The 19,262-nt window shown below is 47.4% G+C and overlaps 1 protein-coding gene across 8 annotated transcripts; it reads left to right on the forward strand.

Moving 5' to 3' along the window:
* The first annotated feature begins 6 nt into the window (after positions 1-6).
* SMARCC2 (SWI/SNF related, matrix associated, actin dependent regulator of chromatin subfamily c member 2) lies at positions 7-18,947 on the forward strand. Of its 8 annotated transcripts, none has more exons than XM_011375689.2 (30): positions 7-235; positions 2,324-2,443; positions 3,065-3,150; positions 3,598-3,679; positions 3,772-3,864; positions 4,481-4,550; positions 4,782-4,851; positions 5,608-5,683; positions 5,847-5,978; positions 6,084-6,199; positions 6,570-6,694; positions 7,731-7,790; positions 7,947-7,984; positions 8,257-8,387; positions 8,651-8,722; positions 10,486-10,599; positions 11,057-11,210; positions 11,894-11,986; positions 12,217-12,336; positions 12,432-12,494; positions 12,797-13,055; positions 13,284-13,445; positions 13,727-13,791; positions 14,024-14,159; positions 14,239-14,405; positions 14,803-14,937; positions 15,913-16,294; positions 16,604-16,687; positions 16,964-17,029; positions 17,587-18,947. In XM_011375689.2, the coding sequence occupies exons 1-30, from the start codon at positions 125-127 to the stop codon at positions 17,661-17,663; spliced, it is 3,459 nt and encodes a 1,152-aa protein (XP_011373991.1). In that variant the 5' UTR covers positions 7-124; the 3' UTR covers positions 17,664-18,947. The 8 variants fall into 8 exon arrangements, 7 of the variants coding, with proteins under 7 accessions (XP_011373991.1, XP_011373988.1, XP_011373993.1 ...); XR_002776359.1 differs by having other exon boundaries at positions 49-235; positions 16,604-17,029; positions 17,587-17,773; positions 18,740-18,903; XM_011375690.2 differs by having other exon boundaries at positions 62-235; positions 12,220-12,336; positions 17,587-18,903.
* Positions 18,948-19,262: the final 315 nt, after the last annotated feature.

Raw genomic sequence — 19,262 nt, forward strand, 5'->3', positions numbered from 1 at the left:
GGAGGCGGCGGCCGCGGTGGCGGGAGGTGGCGTAAGGCGGGCGGAGGAGGTTTCGGATGAGGCGGGAGCTGAGCTGAGCGGGGCGGGCGGCGGCGGCGTGTCGGCGGGGCCCGAGCCCGAGAAGATGGCGGTGCGGAAGAAGGACGGCGGCCCCAACGTGAAGTACTACGAGGCCGCGGACACCGTGACCCAGTTCGACAACGTACGGCTTTGGCTCGGCAAGAACTACAAGAAGGTACGCGGACAGGGCCGCGCGGGGACCGGGGGCGGGACAAAGGGACCGCGGCCCCGCAGCGCCCCCGGATCCTGCCCACCCTCTGGCGTCCCGCGGCCCCTCCCCCGCGGCCTCCGGAGCAGCCCCCAGCGCGCTCTCCGGCCTGCGCCCCTCCCCCAGCCTCTTTCCGTCCCCCCCTCCCCGGGTCCCCGGCCTCGGATTCCAGCCCCCGCCCCCACTGCTGCGCCCTCTGCCCTGTTTTTCTCCACTGCCCCAGAGGGACCCTGTGCAAGCAGCCCACCCTCCCCTGAGCTGTCGCCTTCCGGGCTTTAACTGGGAGAGATGGCCAGGGGTGGACCGGGTGTCGATTGCCCCTCCTCCCCGCCCCCCCTTGCCAACCCCAGTGTGCCCGCCACAGCTCCCCACGGAGCCAGGTACCAGCAGGGGCTGAGGCCTCCTTGGTGCTTTGTGTACGTTCAAAGAGAGATGAAGAAAGCAGGAGAGTAAATAGGCCCTTGGGCTGCTCCATCAGCCTTGAAAAAAGGCCCCCACCCTGAGATCACCTGTCTCTACTGCTCATCCCCTACCTTTATCCAAGAAGCAAGAAAACCTCTTTTGGGAGCCCGGATATAGGAGTTCTCTGACAGTGACCTCTTCTTAAACCATTCCTCAGCTTCACAGGGAAGTCACCCCCCTATCTGGCCTTGAATTGCCTTAGGTTTAGGGTTCAGAGGCTAGGACACTTATTGCTCTAGCCCACCACCCCATAACCGGACATAATAAAGTAGTGAACAAAGGGTTGAAGAAGCCTTACTTACCTATCCTTTCTACTGAACCTCTTTCTAGTGTTGTCTTTGTCTTTAGGTCTTGCTGTAAGGAACATCTAAACATATGGTTTTTCTCTGAAGATGGTCTGCCTCTCTCCTTTCTCACTACCACCAGAGAGGGGTTCTCTTTCTGGCTTTCCTTCAGTTCCCCAGTTCTTCCTGCCCAGCCTGTCAGAAGTATATTAAGTGGTTTAGGAGAACGCCCCTCTGTTCCTGGTTATGAGCCTGTCCTTGCTCTTGGAGGTCTCTGTGGATGTCAGAGTTCTGACAAACAGCTGCTGGGTCTGTGACTTGTATGTACCCCTGCATAGGGCTCTGGTTCTCAGGCTTCTACCTTTGACCCCTTGGAAGGGAGATCAGTCTAGGGGCTTAGTCTCTGGCCCTGGGGGGATTGACAGCCTGTGACCTGGTTCAGCTTTCAAGCTCTTGGCTCTTTGTTCTTTATCTTTTCCTTCAAGATCTCTTTACACCTCCCACTGAGAGGAGCACTCTGTGATTAGGGTTGAGGAAACAGGGGTCAAAAGGTAAAGAGAAAGTAGCTTTCTGGCTCAATTTTAAATTAGAACAGAAGGCTAGGATGCTAGGTAGCATAATATGGAAATGTTTAAGAAGGCCCAGGGTTACTTGTCTCAGGTAAGGTTTCCTCAAAAAAGACAGATGTTGTCTTGCTCTTCCCCACCAGGCTAGATAGTAGCTGGCCCTTGCCATCTAGGAGGGCCTGCAAAGACGTTTGTGCCCTGCTCCTAGGAGAAGCAGAATGCACGAGTTCACTCTCTGTTTGCCTAGACTCACTCTCAGTCTGTTTGCCCTTGCAAATGAGGTCCTTGCACCTTTCTTATTAGGCCACATTGTAGGGGAAATCTTGGCCTTCCACAAGGTTACCCCAAGATATACACCATTGTCTTGCTTAGAGCCCCAAAGGTATTGCTTCCATGGCCTGAACTCAAAGAACCTTCAGAATTTTACAACCATCAGTGCCGTTGGCTAGAGAACAGGGTCCTGCAACTCTTAATTCCAGGGTGTAGCTGAGGAAAATTAGGAAGCCCTCTTGTTCTCAGCACCCAACACTGGCAACTTGGGCTGGGGGCAGCAGAATTGCAACTTCCTGGTGAGGGACATAGAGGGCCTCCCTTCTGCCATTTTCTTTATAAAAACTAGACATGTAGGGGAAGAAGACATAATTTTCTCTGCTACAGATGCTCCCAGAGCTCCCAGGGAAGAAATAAGAAAAATAGTGGACAATTTATCTGGGGTCTACTTTTCTTTCCCTTTCTTTCCCCAGTATATTCAAGCTGAACCACCCACCAACAAATCCTTGTCTAGCCTGGTTGTACAGTTGCTACAATTTCAGGAAGAAGTTTTTGGCAAACATGTCAGCAATGCACCTCTCACTAAACTGCCGGTGAGTGCAAAAGCAAGGGAAGAATACTCCAAACTAGAGAGGGTGTTTTTGTTTTTTGTTTTGTAAATTTCATAATTTTCGATAATTTGAGTAAGTTTTTACCATCCCTATCCCTGGTCAGAGCATTACTACCATGGCCTAGTCCCCATTCCCTTTGTTTTAGTAATATTTGTACAACAGATTACCTCAGAGGGTCAGAGCTCAGTGCATAAAACTTTCATGGCATGATTAAAAGGGTATGAGATTTGGATTTGCACAGGCTTGTGTTTGAATCCCGGCTCTGCCACTTGGTGTCTCCATGATCTTGGGCAAATCATTTAAACCTTTTGAATCTTGAGGTTCCTTCATCTCTAGGTGGGATTAATATACCTACATTGTAGGGTTTCTGTGGTGGTCAGTGAGGTAACCCAGTTAAGTACTTGGCACAAGGTGGGGCTTTGTGAATGTTGGTTTCTTTCTCTCCCCTCTTCAGGCTACACGTTACAGTGGCACAGAGGTTAAAGAATTCCAGCTTTGAGAGGGAGATTAGTTCAGCATGGGATTTTTGTGAAAGGATTGTTAAGTAATAAGAGAATTTAGGATGTAACTCTCACATACTTCTTCCCTGTCTCAATTTTGTAGATCAAATGTTTCCTAGATTTCAAAGCAGGAGGCTCCCTGTGCCACATACTTGCAGCTGCCTACAAATTCAAGAGTGACCAGGGATGGTGAGATGCTCTCTCTATATTCTTCTTACATTTAGTTTAGAGAGAATTTCCTCCTCTGATTCCTTGGGATCTTTCTGGGGTAGGAGGGCATAGGTAAACAATCTTATGAGTCTCTTACTTAGCTAGATCAGTAGGCCTAACTTGCTAAGTCAGAAAAATGGCTCAGAGTCAGAGCCAAAATAAGTGTCCAAGAGTGAGTATATGTGTGCATCAGTGTATGTATTGTAGAGGAAAAGAGATTCTTAGGTTGGCCTCACAAGCTTTTCTTTGTCCTTTTGGACTAAGTACAAAGTGAGTTGAAATCAGTGAACCCCAGGTCCCAGGCGATTTTTGGCAATAACTGTGAGTGGAATTGCCTCCCAATTTCCCATGTTAAAAAGTCACGTACCCTAACCTCATCCCCAGACTTGAGCTCTACCACTCATTAGATTATCGCCTCTTTACAAGGCGGCGTTACGACTTCCAGAATCCATCACGCATGGACCGCAACGTGGAAATGTTCATGACCATTGAGAAGTCCTTGGTGCAGGTAATAGTCAAGAACTATCCATCTCCCTTCCCTCAATAGGAATCTAAAACACCCATCCATAATTTCATTCCATCTGTTTCTTTTCTCCACAGAATAATTGCCTGTCTCGACCAAACATTTTTCTGTGCCCAGAAATTGAACCCAAACTGCTGGGGAAATTAAAGGACATTATCAAGAGACACCAAGTGAGTGGGTGGGTCAGGAGAGTTTTTGGAAACTACATTACTCTTTTCCTGATGTTTTTCATTTAGCAAGCATCCCTGAGGTGCCATGTTTCCTACTGCACAGGTGGCTCTACCTACTTGAAAAATGACGAGATTTGAAGCCTTGAGCCACTTTTTCTCTGTCTTGCTCCTCCCATTTCCCAGTCTTGACAGGTTTGGATCACTAGATCACTAGAGACTGCCTTGGCCCTTGGGGGAAAAGCATCTCCACTGAGCTAGAGATTTCCTGATTTCATAGAAATGAAATCTTTACTCTTTGAAACTCTAGAATAAGAAGATGTCATTGCTAGAAACATATATTCAACTTTACATTTCCCGTGTGTAGATTATCTATTCAGAGGGATTATTTGTAGCAATTTTTAATTCTTTGACTTTTCTCCATTATTAGCACAATCCCAGCTGTTTCCCATGCCACTTAGCTGGTGTGTGCTTAGAGAAGGCAAACGAACTCTAATATCATTCTGAGCACAATATAATTGGGAAGGCAGATCTGTGCTTAAATCTTCCTTTGGTTTACTTACACCCATGAGTAATGTGGAGGGGACCATATTTATCTGCTTTTCCTTGTGCTGTCCAGGGAACGGTTACTGAGGATAAGAACAATGCCTCCCATGTTGTCTATCCTGTCCCAGGAAACCTGGAAGAAGGTGAGACCTGGCTTTTTGTGGCCACTGCAGTGAATGGCTTGGACTAGGAGGTGGAGGACTGCTCAGATCCCATATGGTACTGGGCTCCTCTCTTCTTTCAACCCTGAATCCTCCTAGCACCTTATGTTCCTATTTCCAGGTCCCCTACTGCAACAGGAATTGTATACAGAGTTATTTTTTTTTTTGTACCCCTTTAGCTTATATCTCTCCCTGCTCTGTCTCTATCCCCAGAGGAATGGGTACGACCAGTCATGAAGAGGGATAAGCAGGTTCTTCTGCACTGGGGCTACTATCCTGACAGGTGAGGATAGGTTTCTGGGGCAGGTATAAGTACAAGAGTCAGACTGAGAAGCCCTAGAACTTATAGCAAGGCAACAAGGAGTTATTTTGGGGATTATTTTGGGTTTTTTAATTTAAACTTATTATTTTTAAATTTTTATTTTATTATATTTTAAGGTTATTTTTAGGCTTGTTAATTTGTTCTCCTTCCCCCTATTATGCAACTCCTCTGCCTTGGGAGAGGTTTGGACTTACTAAAAGGTTTGGGGCTTTATATGTGAAACAGTTATCCCAGTATAGTTTTTGATAAGTAAATATTAGAAACAATGTAAACATCTAACAGTGGGGAAATGTTTCAGCCAATTTGTATATATACTCAGTGGATTATTGTGCAGACTTTAAACTTATAAAAATAACATGGATAATTTATAGATGAATATTAAATCCAAAAAAGCAGGGTGAAAAATAAGTCCAGTCTAATTGCAATTATGTAAAATCAAATTGTGCAGAAAAATGTTCCTGGGGAAAAAAATATATACTGAATGTCACAAGTAGGTGTTAGGGTGATCCTTTTCTTTCTTTTTTAATTTTTAAAATATTTTGTAATTGTTTTTACTACCTTATAATAAGAAAATTCCATTATTAACTGGAAAGATAATCATACCAAAAAATAACCCAATAACTCATTACTTTTTGTGAATGGAAAAGGTAAAATATACTTTTCTTTTCCACAACTCCATCTCATCGATTCTACTTCCTGCTGAATTTCCCATGGCAGTTACGACACATGGATCCCAGCCAGTGAAATTGAAGCATCTGTGGAAGATGCTCCAACTCCTGAGAAACCTAGGAAGGTGAGTTTTTCCTGTCCCTTCTGCCCCAAAAAGAATGCTAGGACCAGACCACTCTTTGGAGGTGAAACAGAGGCTTCTGTGGCTTTGGGCTTTTCTGTTAAGGGTTCTCAGAGAGAACTCTGGCTTCTAGGCTTCTCTCTAGCAGTCTGCCTTTGTACTTTAGGTTCATGCAAAGTGGATCCTAGACACAGACACCTTCAATGAATGGATGAATGAGGAAGACTATGAAGTAAATGATGACAAAAACCCTGTCTCCCGCCGAAAGAAGATTTCAGCCAAGACATTGACAGATGAGGTGAAAAATCCTCTTCTTTCTTCTTCGAGCCCTTAGCATAAGTTTCAGAACAACTTTTCACTGGAGATTATTGGCTGACATTTGTCCTAATTCTCCAATCTGTAGGTGAACAGCCCAGATTCAGATCGACGAGACAAGAAAGGAGGGAACTATAAGAAGAGGAAGCGCTCCCCTTCTCCTTCACCAACCCCAGAAGCTAAGAAGAAAAATGCTAAAAAAGGGTATGTCAGCCAGCCCCTAACATGCCCCACTCCTTACTATTTTCTCCACACCATGTTGAAGGAAAGAAGGACAAATCCCTTCCCATAACCACCTGGCCCTGTCCTGCTACTGTCCTGAGACAGGGGGATGAGGAAGTCTTCTTTAGCTGCCCAGTTGTTAGTTCTGGTCCCAGCCACTAGTAAACTCAAAGAGAGCTTAATCTCCAAAAGAAGGCCTTGGCCACTTCCCATTACTCTGAGGCGACTGGTTTCTGGTTTTGCACAGCTCTACCCTCGGAATTCTCTCTTGCTTCCCTTCACTTGAGCCACACCTTCAGAGACTCCTTGTCCAAGGATGACTGGGTTTTCTTTTACTCTCTTTCCTTCCCAGTCCCTCAACACCTTATACCAAGTCTAAGCGTGGCCATAGAGAAGAGGAGCAAGAAGACCTGACAAAGGACATGGATGAGCCCTCACCGGTCCCCAATGTCGAAGAGGTGACATTGCCCAAAACAGGTATGAGCCAGGCCTAGCTCTTGGGCCCACCCCCATTCCCCGTCCTGCCTCTACTCTCTCAAACCCCCTGAGTGGGCTAATTTCCCAAGCCCAGCTCCAGGTCTAAAGGACCTTTCCCTTCAATTTAGCTGGTTATTGAAATTATTTTCATCACCAGGGACAGTCAGCTAACTTCACATCTGCATTTGAGTTGTGGACTGTGCTTCATTCCTGGAAGTAGTTGTCTCCAGACTTTTTTTTGATTTTGCATCCCCCCTCAGTAGAATATATCTGAACACAAATTGTGTACTCGGACCGTTAAACTGCTTCTTTAGGAACACTATAAAACACATGTGAATATTATCTTAAATGAGAAAATGTAAAGGATAAGATTAAAAAATAGAGAGAAGTTCTGATACACTCTTCCTGTATTCTAGTGGACCACCTTGAGGATCCTATGTGCAAACCCCACTTTGGAGACCATTGCTCTCCAGTATTGGTTTATAAACTGTATTGTGTAGATTAGCTCCAAATGTCCAGGAGTGTATTTCATAATTGGGGTAAAGGAGGCCACTGAGAGAGAGGAGTTCTGGCTCCCACCACCATCAGTCAGAGCAGCTCTCCTCTCTTGTGTTTTTTTCTCTTGAGCTTTTGTGTATGGATTCAGTTGAGGAAAGTGTCCTTCACTTTCAAAAATATTTAAGATCCAGTGATTCCTCTAAAGAGTGACTTGGTCAGACTCTGTCTCAGTCCATTAGAACAAACAGACAATAGATGGAGATAAGGGCCTATCAAAGACGAAAATGAGTCATGAATGGCCATAGAATAGAAGATGCTTCTTTATAGGAAAAAGTTAAATGAATTTTTGGTTGGGGAAGGGGGAAGAGTGGCAAGTGAGTTTCAAGCCTTAGAATGATTATGACTGTAGGAAGTTAATGCATTTTGTGATCAGATAAAGTTTTTGGAGCAAGTGAGATCTCTAGAACTGTTAACAGCGGAGAAGTGTGGGCTTGATATTAGGCAGAACTTGTCTGATAAAATGACTCTTTTCTGGCAGTCAACACTAAAAAGGACTCAGAATCAGCCCCAGTCAAAGGAGGCACCATGACTGACTTGGGTAAGATGGGGAGCCTTGGGGCAACGCAGTCAGAGCCCGAAGGAGGGGAGGTCATTCACTACCATCCCCCAGCCCGTGGAGGCTTTTCAGAAAGTAGGACTCTTCTCGGCCCCTCAGGAGGCTCTAGCCTTCTATCTTGTTGTCTCTCTCTTTCAGATGAACAGGAGGATGAAAGCATGGAGAACACGGGCAAGGTGGAGCCAGTTTAGAGAGGCCCTACCTCTCTATGTGATTCTGATTTGTGATTATAAAGTTTCCTCTGCCCAGAACTTTCCACTGCCCAAACTTTTCTTGTACTAGACTAATTCTTGCTATTGCTTAAAACTGACCCTTTTCAAGTCCTGGGGCCCATAACTTTTTATTCCACACCCATCTTTAGTGTGTATAAATCTGGGGTGTGGGAGAAGCAGGGGGTTGCTAAGGGAAAATAGGAATGCTGAGTGTCCAGCAGCCTCCGTACTCGTAGGATGAGGATGAGAACAGTACGGGAAACAAGGGGGAGCAGACCAAGAATCCGGACCTGCATGAGGATAACGTGACTGAACAGACCCACCACATCATCATTCCTAGCTACGCGGCCTGGTTTGACTATAATAGGTATCGTTGCTCCAACTTCTCACTGAATCCCTATTTCCCTGCTTTTTAGGATCAACGTATTATTCCTCCTTTTGCCTCCAAAAGTGTATTCTTTTGGAGTACAATTCAATTTTAAAGGGAGCCCTGGCACAAAGTTCTCCCCAAATGTCTAATTTCTTGCTATCTCCAACTGTTTGCCCACCCCACCTTCTAGACTTTTCCTCTCTTTGGGGCTCCTATCTCTGCAGGAGTACTTTCTGAATCCATTCTGGTTTCTCTTGCAGTGTTCATGCCATTGAGCGGAGGGCTCTCCCTGAGTTCTTCAACGGCAAAAACAAGTCCAAGACTCCAGAAATGTAAGGAAATCTCAGCTCATGAATCTCTTTCTCCCCATTTCCCCATTCTCTCCTCCTGATCCAGCAACATAGAGTTTAGCAAACATTTCTTGAGCTCCTTCCATGAGCCAGGCACCATAGGCTTATCCAGATGGTAGGCAGCCCCAGCCCAGCACTGTGACCACGGCGCATGCGCTCTAGGATATGCCCACCAGCAATATTAAGCATGCTCTTTTGTACAAAACAATACCTGCTCTAGTCTCTCTGTTTCTTTTAACTGGTTATGGAGCCTTTCAATCCATAATTACTGATATTGTCCAAAGTTCACATATTGTGAGCATAAGTTATAGTTTTAACTAAAATGTAAGTGACTATTACTAGGCTGGTCCCTGAGAATAGATTTTGATAAAAAAACGAAAGGAGAAAACCCAAGTCTGTGAATTAAGGGATGGAGAGGGCTCTCTGGAGAGAGTATTAGGTAGTGTGGACTCGGGGCTCAGAAGTCTTCATGTCCTTCATGGTGTTGCCTCAGGCCAAACCTGCTTGGCTTTGGATGAGATGGCAGTCTTCTTGGGTTTGGGATGCTCCAGGATCAATATCATGATGAGACGCTGAGACTGAGTGCTGAGCCAAGGCCCCCTGAGACCTGAACAAGCTTGCTTCCCAGCTGATCCTCAGATTTTCCTCTCTGGGGCCACCTTCCCTTCCCACCATGTTTCTTTCCCTGTAGCCTGGTAATGCTTTTCTTTTCTTCCTGGGGAAAATGGTGTGTGTGGAGAAGTCTTGCTCTCTCCAGGGGAAAAAGGAAGTAATGATCAGGTGACATGAGTTCAATATGATCTGCAGGCAGGGTTGGAACTAGAACACTTTGCACCCTTGGTATAAAATAGTAAATGATGATAATTGTCTACATTTATTGAGAGTTTGCTGTCTTTTAGGCACTAGCCTAAGTGTCTTACATATATTGACTAGTTTAATCTCACGTCAGCTTTGGATGTAGGTCCTATTATCATCTCCAGTTTACTGATTAGCAAACTGAAGTATAGAGGGATTAAGTAACTTGCTTAAGATCACAGAACTAGTAAGTAGCAACACTGAGATCTGAATCCTTTAGTCTGTTTCATGGTCTCAAATTTTACACTATACCACACTACAGCTACCATTTTTTGAGCCCCTACAACATGCCTGGCACTGTACTAGATCTCACAGATCTTTCTAATCCTTAGTAGACACTCCATTTTGCAGATGAAGAAACTGAGATTCAAAATTTTAAGTAACTTGCCCAAGGCCATCATGGTAGAACTGGTATTTGAACTTAGATCTTTCCATTTTCAAAACATATTCTTTATACCATATCATGCTGACTAGCTGGATGCATGGATACAGACTTCACTTGAACATCTGCATTTGGAAATAAGGGCTTCTTTTTTAACCTTTGATTCCTTGTTTAAAAGTTGGATGAAAAAAAATAAAATTTGGATGAAACATTCCCAAGTATATCCAAGGACATAATTCATTTAACTAAAAACCCCATCAAGGAAAATGTAAGCAGTGTTTAAACCCCTGGCATCTAGCACGTAGTAGACCTACATTGCTTAATGAGTTGAATGGTCCATTCTTTTCTATCTTTTTGCACAGGAGGAGTTATTAGCTCTTTTATTTATTTATTTTATTTTTATTTTTATTTTTATTTTATTTATTTATTTTATTTTTATTTTTCCTACTCTTCAGCCCTCAACAGACAGACATTTTTTAACCTTACTGTTCTCTCTCTTTCTTCTAAGCTACCTGGCCTATCGAAACTTCATGATTGACACTTACCGGCTGAACCCCCAAGAGTACCTCACCTCCACCGCCTGCCGCAGAAACCTAGCGGGTGATGTCTGTGCCATCATGAGGTGGGTCTTGCAAACAAGAGGAATGGGGTATGTCAGGATGTCTGCCCACAGATGTCTCTTGGCGAAAGTAGAGTTGCCAGCAAGGAACATAAGGGAATGAGCAGGAAAAAACACCTCTATAGAAAAATGACTTCAAGGCATGGCAGTAGCACTGTCTGAGTGTGGACGAAAGGAGAAAGCACATCTGTAATTGAAGGATTCTGGTTTGATTTTATTAGCTGTCCAGGAAGAGATGTTTAGTAGGTAGGTGGATATAGAGAAAGGTCCTAGCTGGAGATGTAGACTTGGGTGTCACTGGCATTTATGTTGTGGGAGGAGATGAGATGTCCAGGGAGTAGAATGAGCAGAAATAAGAGGGCCAGAGAAAGGTAGCTTTAGGCCTCCACCACTGCCCCCAGCCCTCCCACTCGTGTACCTTTCTCATACTGTGACCCTGTCTCTGCCTTTCTCCTCACAGGGTCCACGCCTTCCTAGAACAGTGGGGTCTTATTAACTACCAGGTGGATGCTGAGAGTCGACCAACACCAATGGGGCCTCCACCCACTTCTCACTTCCATGTCTTGGCAGACACACCCTCAGGGTTGGTGCCTCTGCAGCCCAAGACCCCACAGGTAGAGTGAGGGGCTGTGGGGACAGGGTGGGGTTGGGTAAAATTGGGCTTCTTTCGACTTTTCTTTTTCTGGTTTTTTAGGGTAATGGTTCAGGAGTGTTTTGAGGCTTCTTTCTTTTCCGTGGGATGCAAAGGGCGACAGGAATCAGCCCCAAGTGTTTAACACCCCCTCTCAGCTTCTGTCCCTAAGACTTCGAGGACTTGCTAAGGGAGATGAGGACTTGCTCTTGTCCTCAAGGAGCAGACAGACTAATGTAGGGGATGGAACAGATAGAGAAAAATGGTTTAAAATTAAGTTGCATGAAATTTTTTAACTTTATCATGTTTCTAGCATTTTTTTCATTTTTGCCTCATAATTATTATCACTTCCATTTTTCCACTTCCATTTCATACATTACAAAAATTAAGAGGAGAAAGGTTATGTGGCTTGCCCAAGGTCACTGAGTACTAAATCTAGGATTAGAACCTAATTGTCCAGCTCCTAAGAGAATTTGTAAAGATATATGTAAATACAAATGGATATCATGCCAACTACAAATCTAATTAATCATTAAGGGAACATGGAACAGTGGCATGAGTGCCCCCAGAGCTTGCGGGCCACGCAGCATTTGGTCTCGAGGCCTCTAGGACCTTGGCCTGGTCATTTCCTGCCCAGCCTCCATGACGCCAAGCTCTGTCCCCCAGGGCCGCCAGGTTGATGCTGATACCAAGGCTGGGCGGAAGGGCAAAGAGCTGGATGACCTGGTGCCAGAGACCGCTAAGGGCAAGCCAGAGCTGGTAGGTGGGGTGTAGACCCTGCTGGGCTTCTTATTTGCCCCTTTATTGGGGGGCCCCTGCCGGAGAAGAAGAGACATGAGAGCAAAGGAGCTACAGCAGTGAGAGGAAGTCCCACCCAGGGGTGTCCCTGGCTTTGGGAAGAAAGCTCCTTCTGTCTGTTTTCTCTCTCTGTCTGCCCCTGGCTCCTGGTGTTCACTTGTACTCACCTCTTTCTTTCCCTCCACAAATAGCAGACTTCTGCTTCCCAACAAATGCTCAACTTCCCTGACAAAGGCAAAGAAAAACCAACAGACATGCAGAACTTTGGCCTGCGCACAGACATGTACACAAAGAAGAACATCCCCTCCAAGGTGTGGAGGTGTGGGCGGGCTGACTCAGGGCTAGAGCACCTTCACTCTCCAGAGGTCACAGGCTCCTCTCTCTGACCTGTCTGTTTCCCCTGCAGAGCAAAGCTGCGGCCAGTGCTACTCGAGAGTGGACAGAACAAGAGACCCTGCTGCTCCTGGAGGTAACTGGGGCAAGGAAAGGAAAGTTTTATGAAAACAGAGGTGGCTGGGATGCCAGACACACTTGTGAGTGGGGAGAGTACCTGTCACACCTGCCCCAGGGAGCAGCTCCAGGCCAGGGATTTGGGCCATTTCCTTAACTTTATATCCTTTCTTAGTGCTACTTGAAAGTTCCCCTTGGGTGCGGCAGAGTACACAAATACCATAACACAGAGAGCTTTAGTAGCTACCCTTAGAAAGATGGGGGGAGTTGACCTTCGACGTGGCTAAGTAAACAAAGTTGTATCTCTCCCACCACCACCAGGCACTGGAAATGTACAAAGATGATTGGAACAAAGTATCAGAGCATGTGGGAAGCCGCACACAGGACGAGTGCATCTTGCATTTTCTTCGTCTTCCCATTGAAGACCCATACCTGGAGGACTCAGAGGCCTCTCTGGGCCCCCTGGCCTATCAGCCCATCCCTTTTAGTCAGTCAGGCAACCCTGTTATGAGCACAGTTGCCTTCCTGGCTTCTGTCGTCGATCCTCGAGTCGCCTCTGCTGCTGCGAAGTCGGCTCTAGGTAAGGTGGAAGGGTTCAGGCCTCTTAGTTTGCATTTGAAGGGCTGGGTACTCAGACCTTGAAATCCCCTGAAGTTTGGCTGTCCCACTGACCTTGTCTTCTGCTGGCATCAGCTCAGGCACCTGTCTAGCTCCATGCTGGTCTAGATGAAGAGATGGGCTTTCACTGGGGTAGCCAGAACTGCCTACCTGCCCCCACTCCCAGCCTCATCCTCTCTGGATCTTGCAGAAGAATTCTCCAAAATGAAGGAAGAGGTACCCACAGCCTTGGTGGAGGCTCATGTTCGGAAAGTGGAAGAAGCAGCAAAAGTGACAGGCAAGGCAGACCCAGCCTTCGGTCTGGAAAGCAGTGGCATTGCTGGAACCACCTCTGATGAGCCTGAGCGTATCGGTAAGGCCTGGCAAGTCCTCAGGTTTCTCCCCTTCCACCAAGAGCCAGAGCCACTTGGCCTCCCTGTGACATCCCTGCCCTGGGTTGGCCTCAGGGTACAATACGAATGGGAGATTGGTGGGTGTTTTTTCCCCTCTGGGACTTTACCTTAGGGGTTATGGCTCTCACTTGGTCCTCTTACTAAGATTTTGGCTAGAAGAAGGAGCTATGGAAAACAGACTGTATAAATGTATAAATAGACTGTATCAGACATTTCCCATTTCCTCTTCCCACGGGCCCAGAGGAGAGCGGGACTGATGAGGCGCGGGCGGAAGGCCAAGCCACAGAGGAGAAGAAGGAGCCCAAGGTATAGTGGGATTGACCTGGGCTGGGAAGGTGGAGGGTCAGGTATGGCACCATGGTGATGGAGGGCTGGGTTAGTCCAGCTCAAGCAGGTAAGGGCTAAGCTTGGGTGGGGCTTCTCCTGGAGCCAGATCACCTCCCAAGTAAGAGGTGTAAATTTAGTTCCCAGTCTGGGCTCTTTGTGTGAGAAACCAGCCACCCTGATAACCTCTACTTTTCTTTCCCTGGGACTCTAGGAACCCCGAGAAGGAGTTGGGGCTGTAGAGGAGGAAGCAAAGGAGAAGACCAGCGAGGCTCCCAAAAAGGATGAAGAGAAAGGGAAAGAAGGTGACAGCGAGAAGGAGTCAGAGAAGAGTGATGGGGACCCTATAGGTGAGCCTCCCAGCAGGGTGGTTGAAATTCAGGAGAGAGAATGGAGGCTGTAGGACTAACAAGCCTGTTCCTGGCCCAGTTGACCCTGAGAAGGAAAAGGAGCCAAAGGAGGGGCAGGAGGAAGTGCTGAAGGAAGTGGTGGAGTCGGAGGGGGAAAGGAAGACCAAGGTGGAGCGGGACATCGGTGAAGGCAATCTGTCCACTGCTGCTGCCGCTGCCCTGGCTGCTGCTGCCGTAAAGGCCAAGGTGAGGACCAGAGACCCAGAAGACTCCAGAAAGAAGATACCTTCTCTGATCTCACTTCACCTGGAGGAAATCCTTCTTTGCTCAGCCCTTAAATAATGCTGGCCATTTCCTTTTTCTTTGTATTCTGAGAGGGAAAGTTGGTCATCACTGCTCTAAGTTTTTTATGCTTTGACCATTGGACTTGCACCGTGTGATTATTTGACCTTGTCTTATCCTTTGCCACACTTTCCTTTTCTTCATGTTCTTTTAAAAATATCTAGCCTGTGCTACTCTCTGGGTTATGACCACAGCAAGTTCTTTCTTAAAACTTGCCAGCCTCCACCCTACCTTTCTCTGCCCCGGAATATTTTCAGCTGGGTCCTCCCACTAACATGCCATCCCATTTCTCCTTCCCTAGCACTTGGCTGCCGTTGAGGAGAGAAAGATCAAATCTCTGGTGGCCCTGCTGGTGGAAACCCAGATGAAAAAGTTAGAAATTAAACTTCGGCACTTTGAGGAACTAGAGACGATCATGGACCGGGAGCGAGAAGCAGTGAGTAATGTCCCTTAGGAAGTCAGTGGAGCCCAGGGACCCACCTTGATGCTGAGCTGAGCCTCAGTTGAGAGTGGGGCAGCGGGAGGGGGCAGCAACAGAGGAGAAATCCCGAGACAGACAAAGCAGAGGGGAGCAGTCCAGGCCAGGGAAGGAAGAGCCAGTGCCAGGCAGTTAAGGACAAGTGGCCCACAGGTGAAGCCTGGACACTAAGGTCTCACAGAATGTCAGCTCCTCCACGAGGCCGAGATCTTAGTCTGTTTTTGATTGCTGCATCTCCAGGTCCATGAACAGTGCTTGGCCCATAGTAGACTCTTAATAAGTGTTTGCTGAGTGATTGAACAGGATTAAGGGAAGATGAGAGGATAGAGGCTTCAGATCTAAGGGGTAAACTTGGAAAGGATATGGGAAGGACAAAGTATGGATCACTTTGAGAAACCATAAAAAAAAATAGAAGACAGGGATCCTGCCCTCAGAGAACTTACAGTTTAGTTGGCAATATCATATCTACAATATGGAGACATCAAAAACAATGCTTAAAATATCTGACAAATTCAAATTAAGAGATTTTAAATTAAGTATATAAGTCCTGAAGAGATAACAGAATAAGGGCCAAAAGCTCAGAGGCTATTGAGTTGATCTGGGTTGGCTTCCTGAAAATGGTGAATTTTTAGCCAATTTTTAAGGAAGAAAAGAACATGAATTAAGAGGACTGGAAGGTTTTCCAAATTAAATTAATGACAAGTTCAAAGCTGTGGAGCTGAAATGAGCAAGGACCACCCCTAGATTAAATCCTTGGCAGCCAGAAGATGAGGCGAGGGGCAGGGAGGGACAGAGAACGCCCAAGCACATGATTTAGATTTGATGTGGGGAACTGCCAGAATGAGAGGCTGGGCTTGTCAGAAGACAGAGTGGGGGGCAAGGGCATTTGCCTTTGAGATCTTCTGAATGTGGGTATTCAATTGGCACTGGCAGCTGGAGTATCAGAGGCAGCAGCTCCTGGCCGACAGACAAGCCTTTCACATGGAGCAGTTGAAGTATGCGGAGATGAGAGCCCGGCAGCAGCACTTCCAACAAATGCACCAACAGCAGCAGCAGCCACCACCAGCCCTGCCCCCAGGCTCCCAGCCTATCCCACCTGCAGGTGCTGCTGGGCCACCCACGGTCCACGGCTTAGCCATGGCTCCAGCCTCTGTGGCCCCTGCTCCTGCTGGCAGTGGGGCCCCTCCTGGAAGCTTGGGCCCCTCTGATCAGATTGGGCAGGCAGGGTCAACTGCAGGGCCACAGCAACAGCAACCAGCTGGAGCCCCCCAGCCTGGGGCTGTCCCACCAGGGGTACCACCCCCTGGACCCCATGGTAAGTGATGGGTTCTGGAACTTTTGCTGACTAGAGGGATCCAAGTGAATGTTCCAGTCCCCCTCCAAGGGGATACATGATAGGACTAGAGATGGGCATCGGCCTTAGTTTCTATAGATGGGTCCACCTCTGTTATATCCCTAAGCCATCAGGGATCCCTCCCCAAATTCAGATCTTTGGAATTTCGTTCCAAGGATTTACCACTAATTCTGGTCAGGAAAAGGGAAGGTGGTACTTAGGAGTGACTTGATTATCCTATGAAAGTGAGATTTTCCACCTCTAATCTTGATTTCTCCTCTCCGTTCCCAGGCCCCTCACCGTTCCCCAACCAACAAACTCCTCCCTCAATGATGCCAGGGGCAGTGCCAGGCAGCGGGCACCCAGGCGTGGCGGGTAATGCTCCTTTGGGTTTGCCTTTTGGCATGCCGCCTCCTCCTCCTCCTGCTCCATCCATCATCCCATTTGGTAGTCTAGCCGACTCCATCAGTATTAACCTTCCCCCTCCTCCTAACCTGCATGGGCATCACCACCATCTCCCGTTTGCCCCGGGCACTCTCCCCCCACCTAACCTGCCTGTGTCCATGGCGAACCCTCTACATCCTAACCTGCCGGCGACCACCACCATGCCATCTTCCTTGCCTCTCGGGCCGGGGCTCGGATCCGCCGCAGCCCAGAGCCCTGCCATTGTGGCAGCTGTTCAGGGCAACCTCCTGCCCAGTGCCAGCCCACTGCCAGGTGAGAAGGGTCCTGGAGGGGAGAAGGGTGAGGGATAGGGGTCCACAAGGAGGGACGGAGGGCAGGTGGGGAAGGGCTCAGGTACTAGAGCTTCCACAATCCTTTTTGAGCACTCTAGTAAAATTAGAATACGGGAGGAAAGGCGTCTCTGGCCGTCCTCCACCATTCCCCAGCCTGGCAGCTGCCACCTCTGGGATGACGTTGGGGCCTTTCACTGGTGGGTCACCGAGGAGTCCTGTGGCACAGAGCATCTCAGTTGTAAACTTGAAAAACAGCTACCTGTTTTGCATGATGATTTGGCATCCCTTTTGCTTGTCCCCATCACACTCAAATGCCCAATTTAGAGAGTTCCCTTGGGGGCAGGAGGATGATTTGGGGTCTACCAGTTTTCCCATTGTGAGGTGGGAAAGGGTGTTGAGGAAAGAAAGTTGTACTTTGTGGGTACCTCATTCATCTACCCACCCATGCATGCCATGCCCAGTTCTATTTGTGGTGGCCTGGGTCTGAAGCCTTCTCTCCTGCTCACCCTAGCTTATTCATCTTCCTTTTCTCCACAGACTCAGGCACCTCTCTGCCTCCAGATCCCACAGCCCCGAGTCCAGGCACAGTCACCCCTGTGCCACCTCCACAGTGAGGAACCAGCCAGACATCTCTCTCCCTCACCCCCCATGGAGATCAAGGTTCCAGGAACAGCCCTCCCCCCACCACTGGGACCCTTCCCCAGCCTGGAGAGTTCATCACTACGTAAGGAAAGCTCCTCCTGCCCTTCCAAAGCTCCCACCATGCCTATCATGGGCATGCATTTTTATCAGATTATTCGAGGACTTCTGTTAAAAGATCTTTCTAATGTCTGGGAGAGGATAGAAGATAGGATGGAGATGCTGCCCTGAAAGGAAGGGCTAAGGGAAGGTGTTTCTACAAGATTCTAATTAACCACTTCTAAGGGTGCACCCTCTCAAAACTACTGCATTTTTTATTGATGAAAAAAAAGACTAAGCCCTTTTAAAGGAAGTAGATTTTAAAAAAGCCTCCTTGGAGCCCCCTCCACCCACTAAAAAAAATGTCCAACTTTTATATATTTTTGGAGGATGGAGGTGACTGTTTTAAGAAAGGGGAATTAAGGTTCTGGGGAGAGCTCTGAGGATAGAATAGGGTGCAGAACAGGGCTCTTCCAGCCCTTCGTTAGTGACAGAGTCAGTTCAGAACCCCCTCAAGCCACCCCACCCCGTTTATTCCTACTAATCTCATGCTGCTTCCTCAGTATTTCTGTTCTAGGCCATCCCAGCTCAGCCAATGACCCCTTTCCCTCTGAATGTCAGTTTTGTGTTAAATCACCGGCGTAGTTGATGTCAGCGTGTGTGTATTTGGTGGAGAAACAAATTTTAGGGGATTCCTGTAGTAGGTAATTGAGAACAGAGCATTCGGGGCTCTTCCTCCTCCTCCCTGGGTTCTATCAGTGGGCTCCTCAAAGACATAGAGAGGGCAGCTAGAAGAGGATGGGAAGTTTTAAAAACCTGAAATTTTCAAGAAGCACTTAAGCACCTCCTTCTTATGACTTGGTAAATCACCCCCCCCCCCCATCTCTTCCCTTTCCCACCAAGACCATCGGAACCTTGACTGGTGGCTAGGGATTCCCTGGGATGTGGAGGCAGTGGAGCCCAACCTAGGGTAGTGCTGACCCCCAGTTTGCAGCTCAGCTCTGCTCTCCAGGTTCCAGTGCCTCCTGTACCAGCTCTCATGAAGGCAAACATGATTCCGGGCTCTCCACCAATTCCTGGTCCCTCCTACCAGGCCCTTTATTCCTCATGTCCCCATATTTCTCCTCCTCTGCGTCTTGGCACCTTTCTTCTGTTCAAAAGTTTTCTGTAAATTTTCTTTTTTTTTTTTTTTTTTTTATAAATTAATTTGCTTTCAGTTTTATCTTGTGGATGCCTTCTGTGTTCTCTTACCTGTGGCTGCCAGGCTGGGGGATGGGGCTGGGGGCAGCATTCCTGGAGTTCTTCCCAGGGCATGCATTTGGGCTGGAGAGGCAATCTGCAAGCCACAGGCCCAAAGACACTGGCCCTCTCTCAACAGGCTAAAGGCAGCACAGCTGTCCAGACTGTGTACTGGTGTAGAAGCTGGGCAGAGGCTCTCACCTGTCCTAAAAATAGCTGTTTTAATCTTGGAAGGACATCTTCACAACCAGGAGATTTTATATGTTTATCCTTTCAGATGTAATAGCTTCATTTCT

Source organism: Pteropus vampyrus, unplaced genomic scaffold, assembly GCF_000151845.1.
Source record: "Pteropus vampyrus isolate Shadow unplaced genomic scaffold, Pvam_2.0 Scaffold276, whole genome shotgun sequence".
NCBI lineage: Eukaryota > Metazoa > Chordata > Mammalia > Chiroptera > Pteropodidae > Pteropus > Pteropus vampyrus.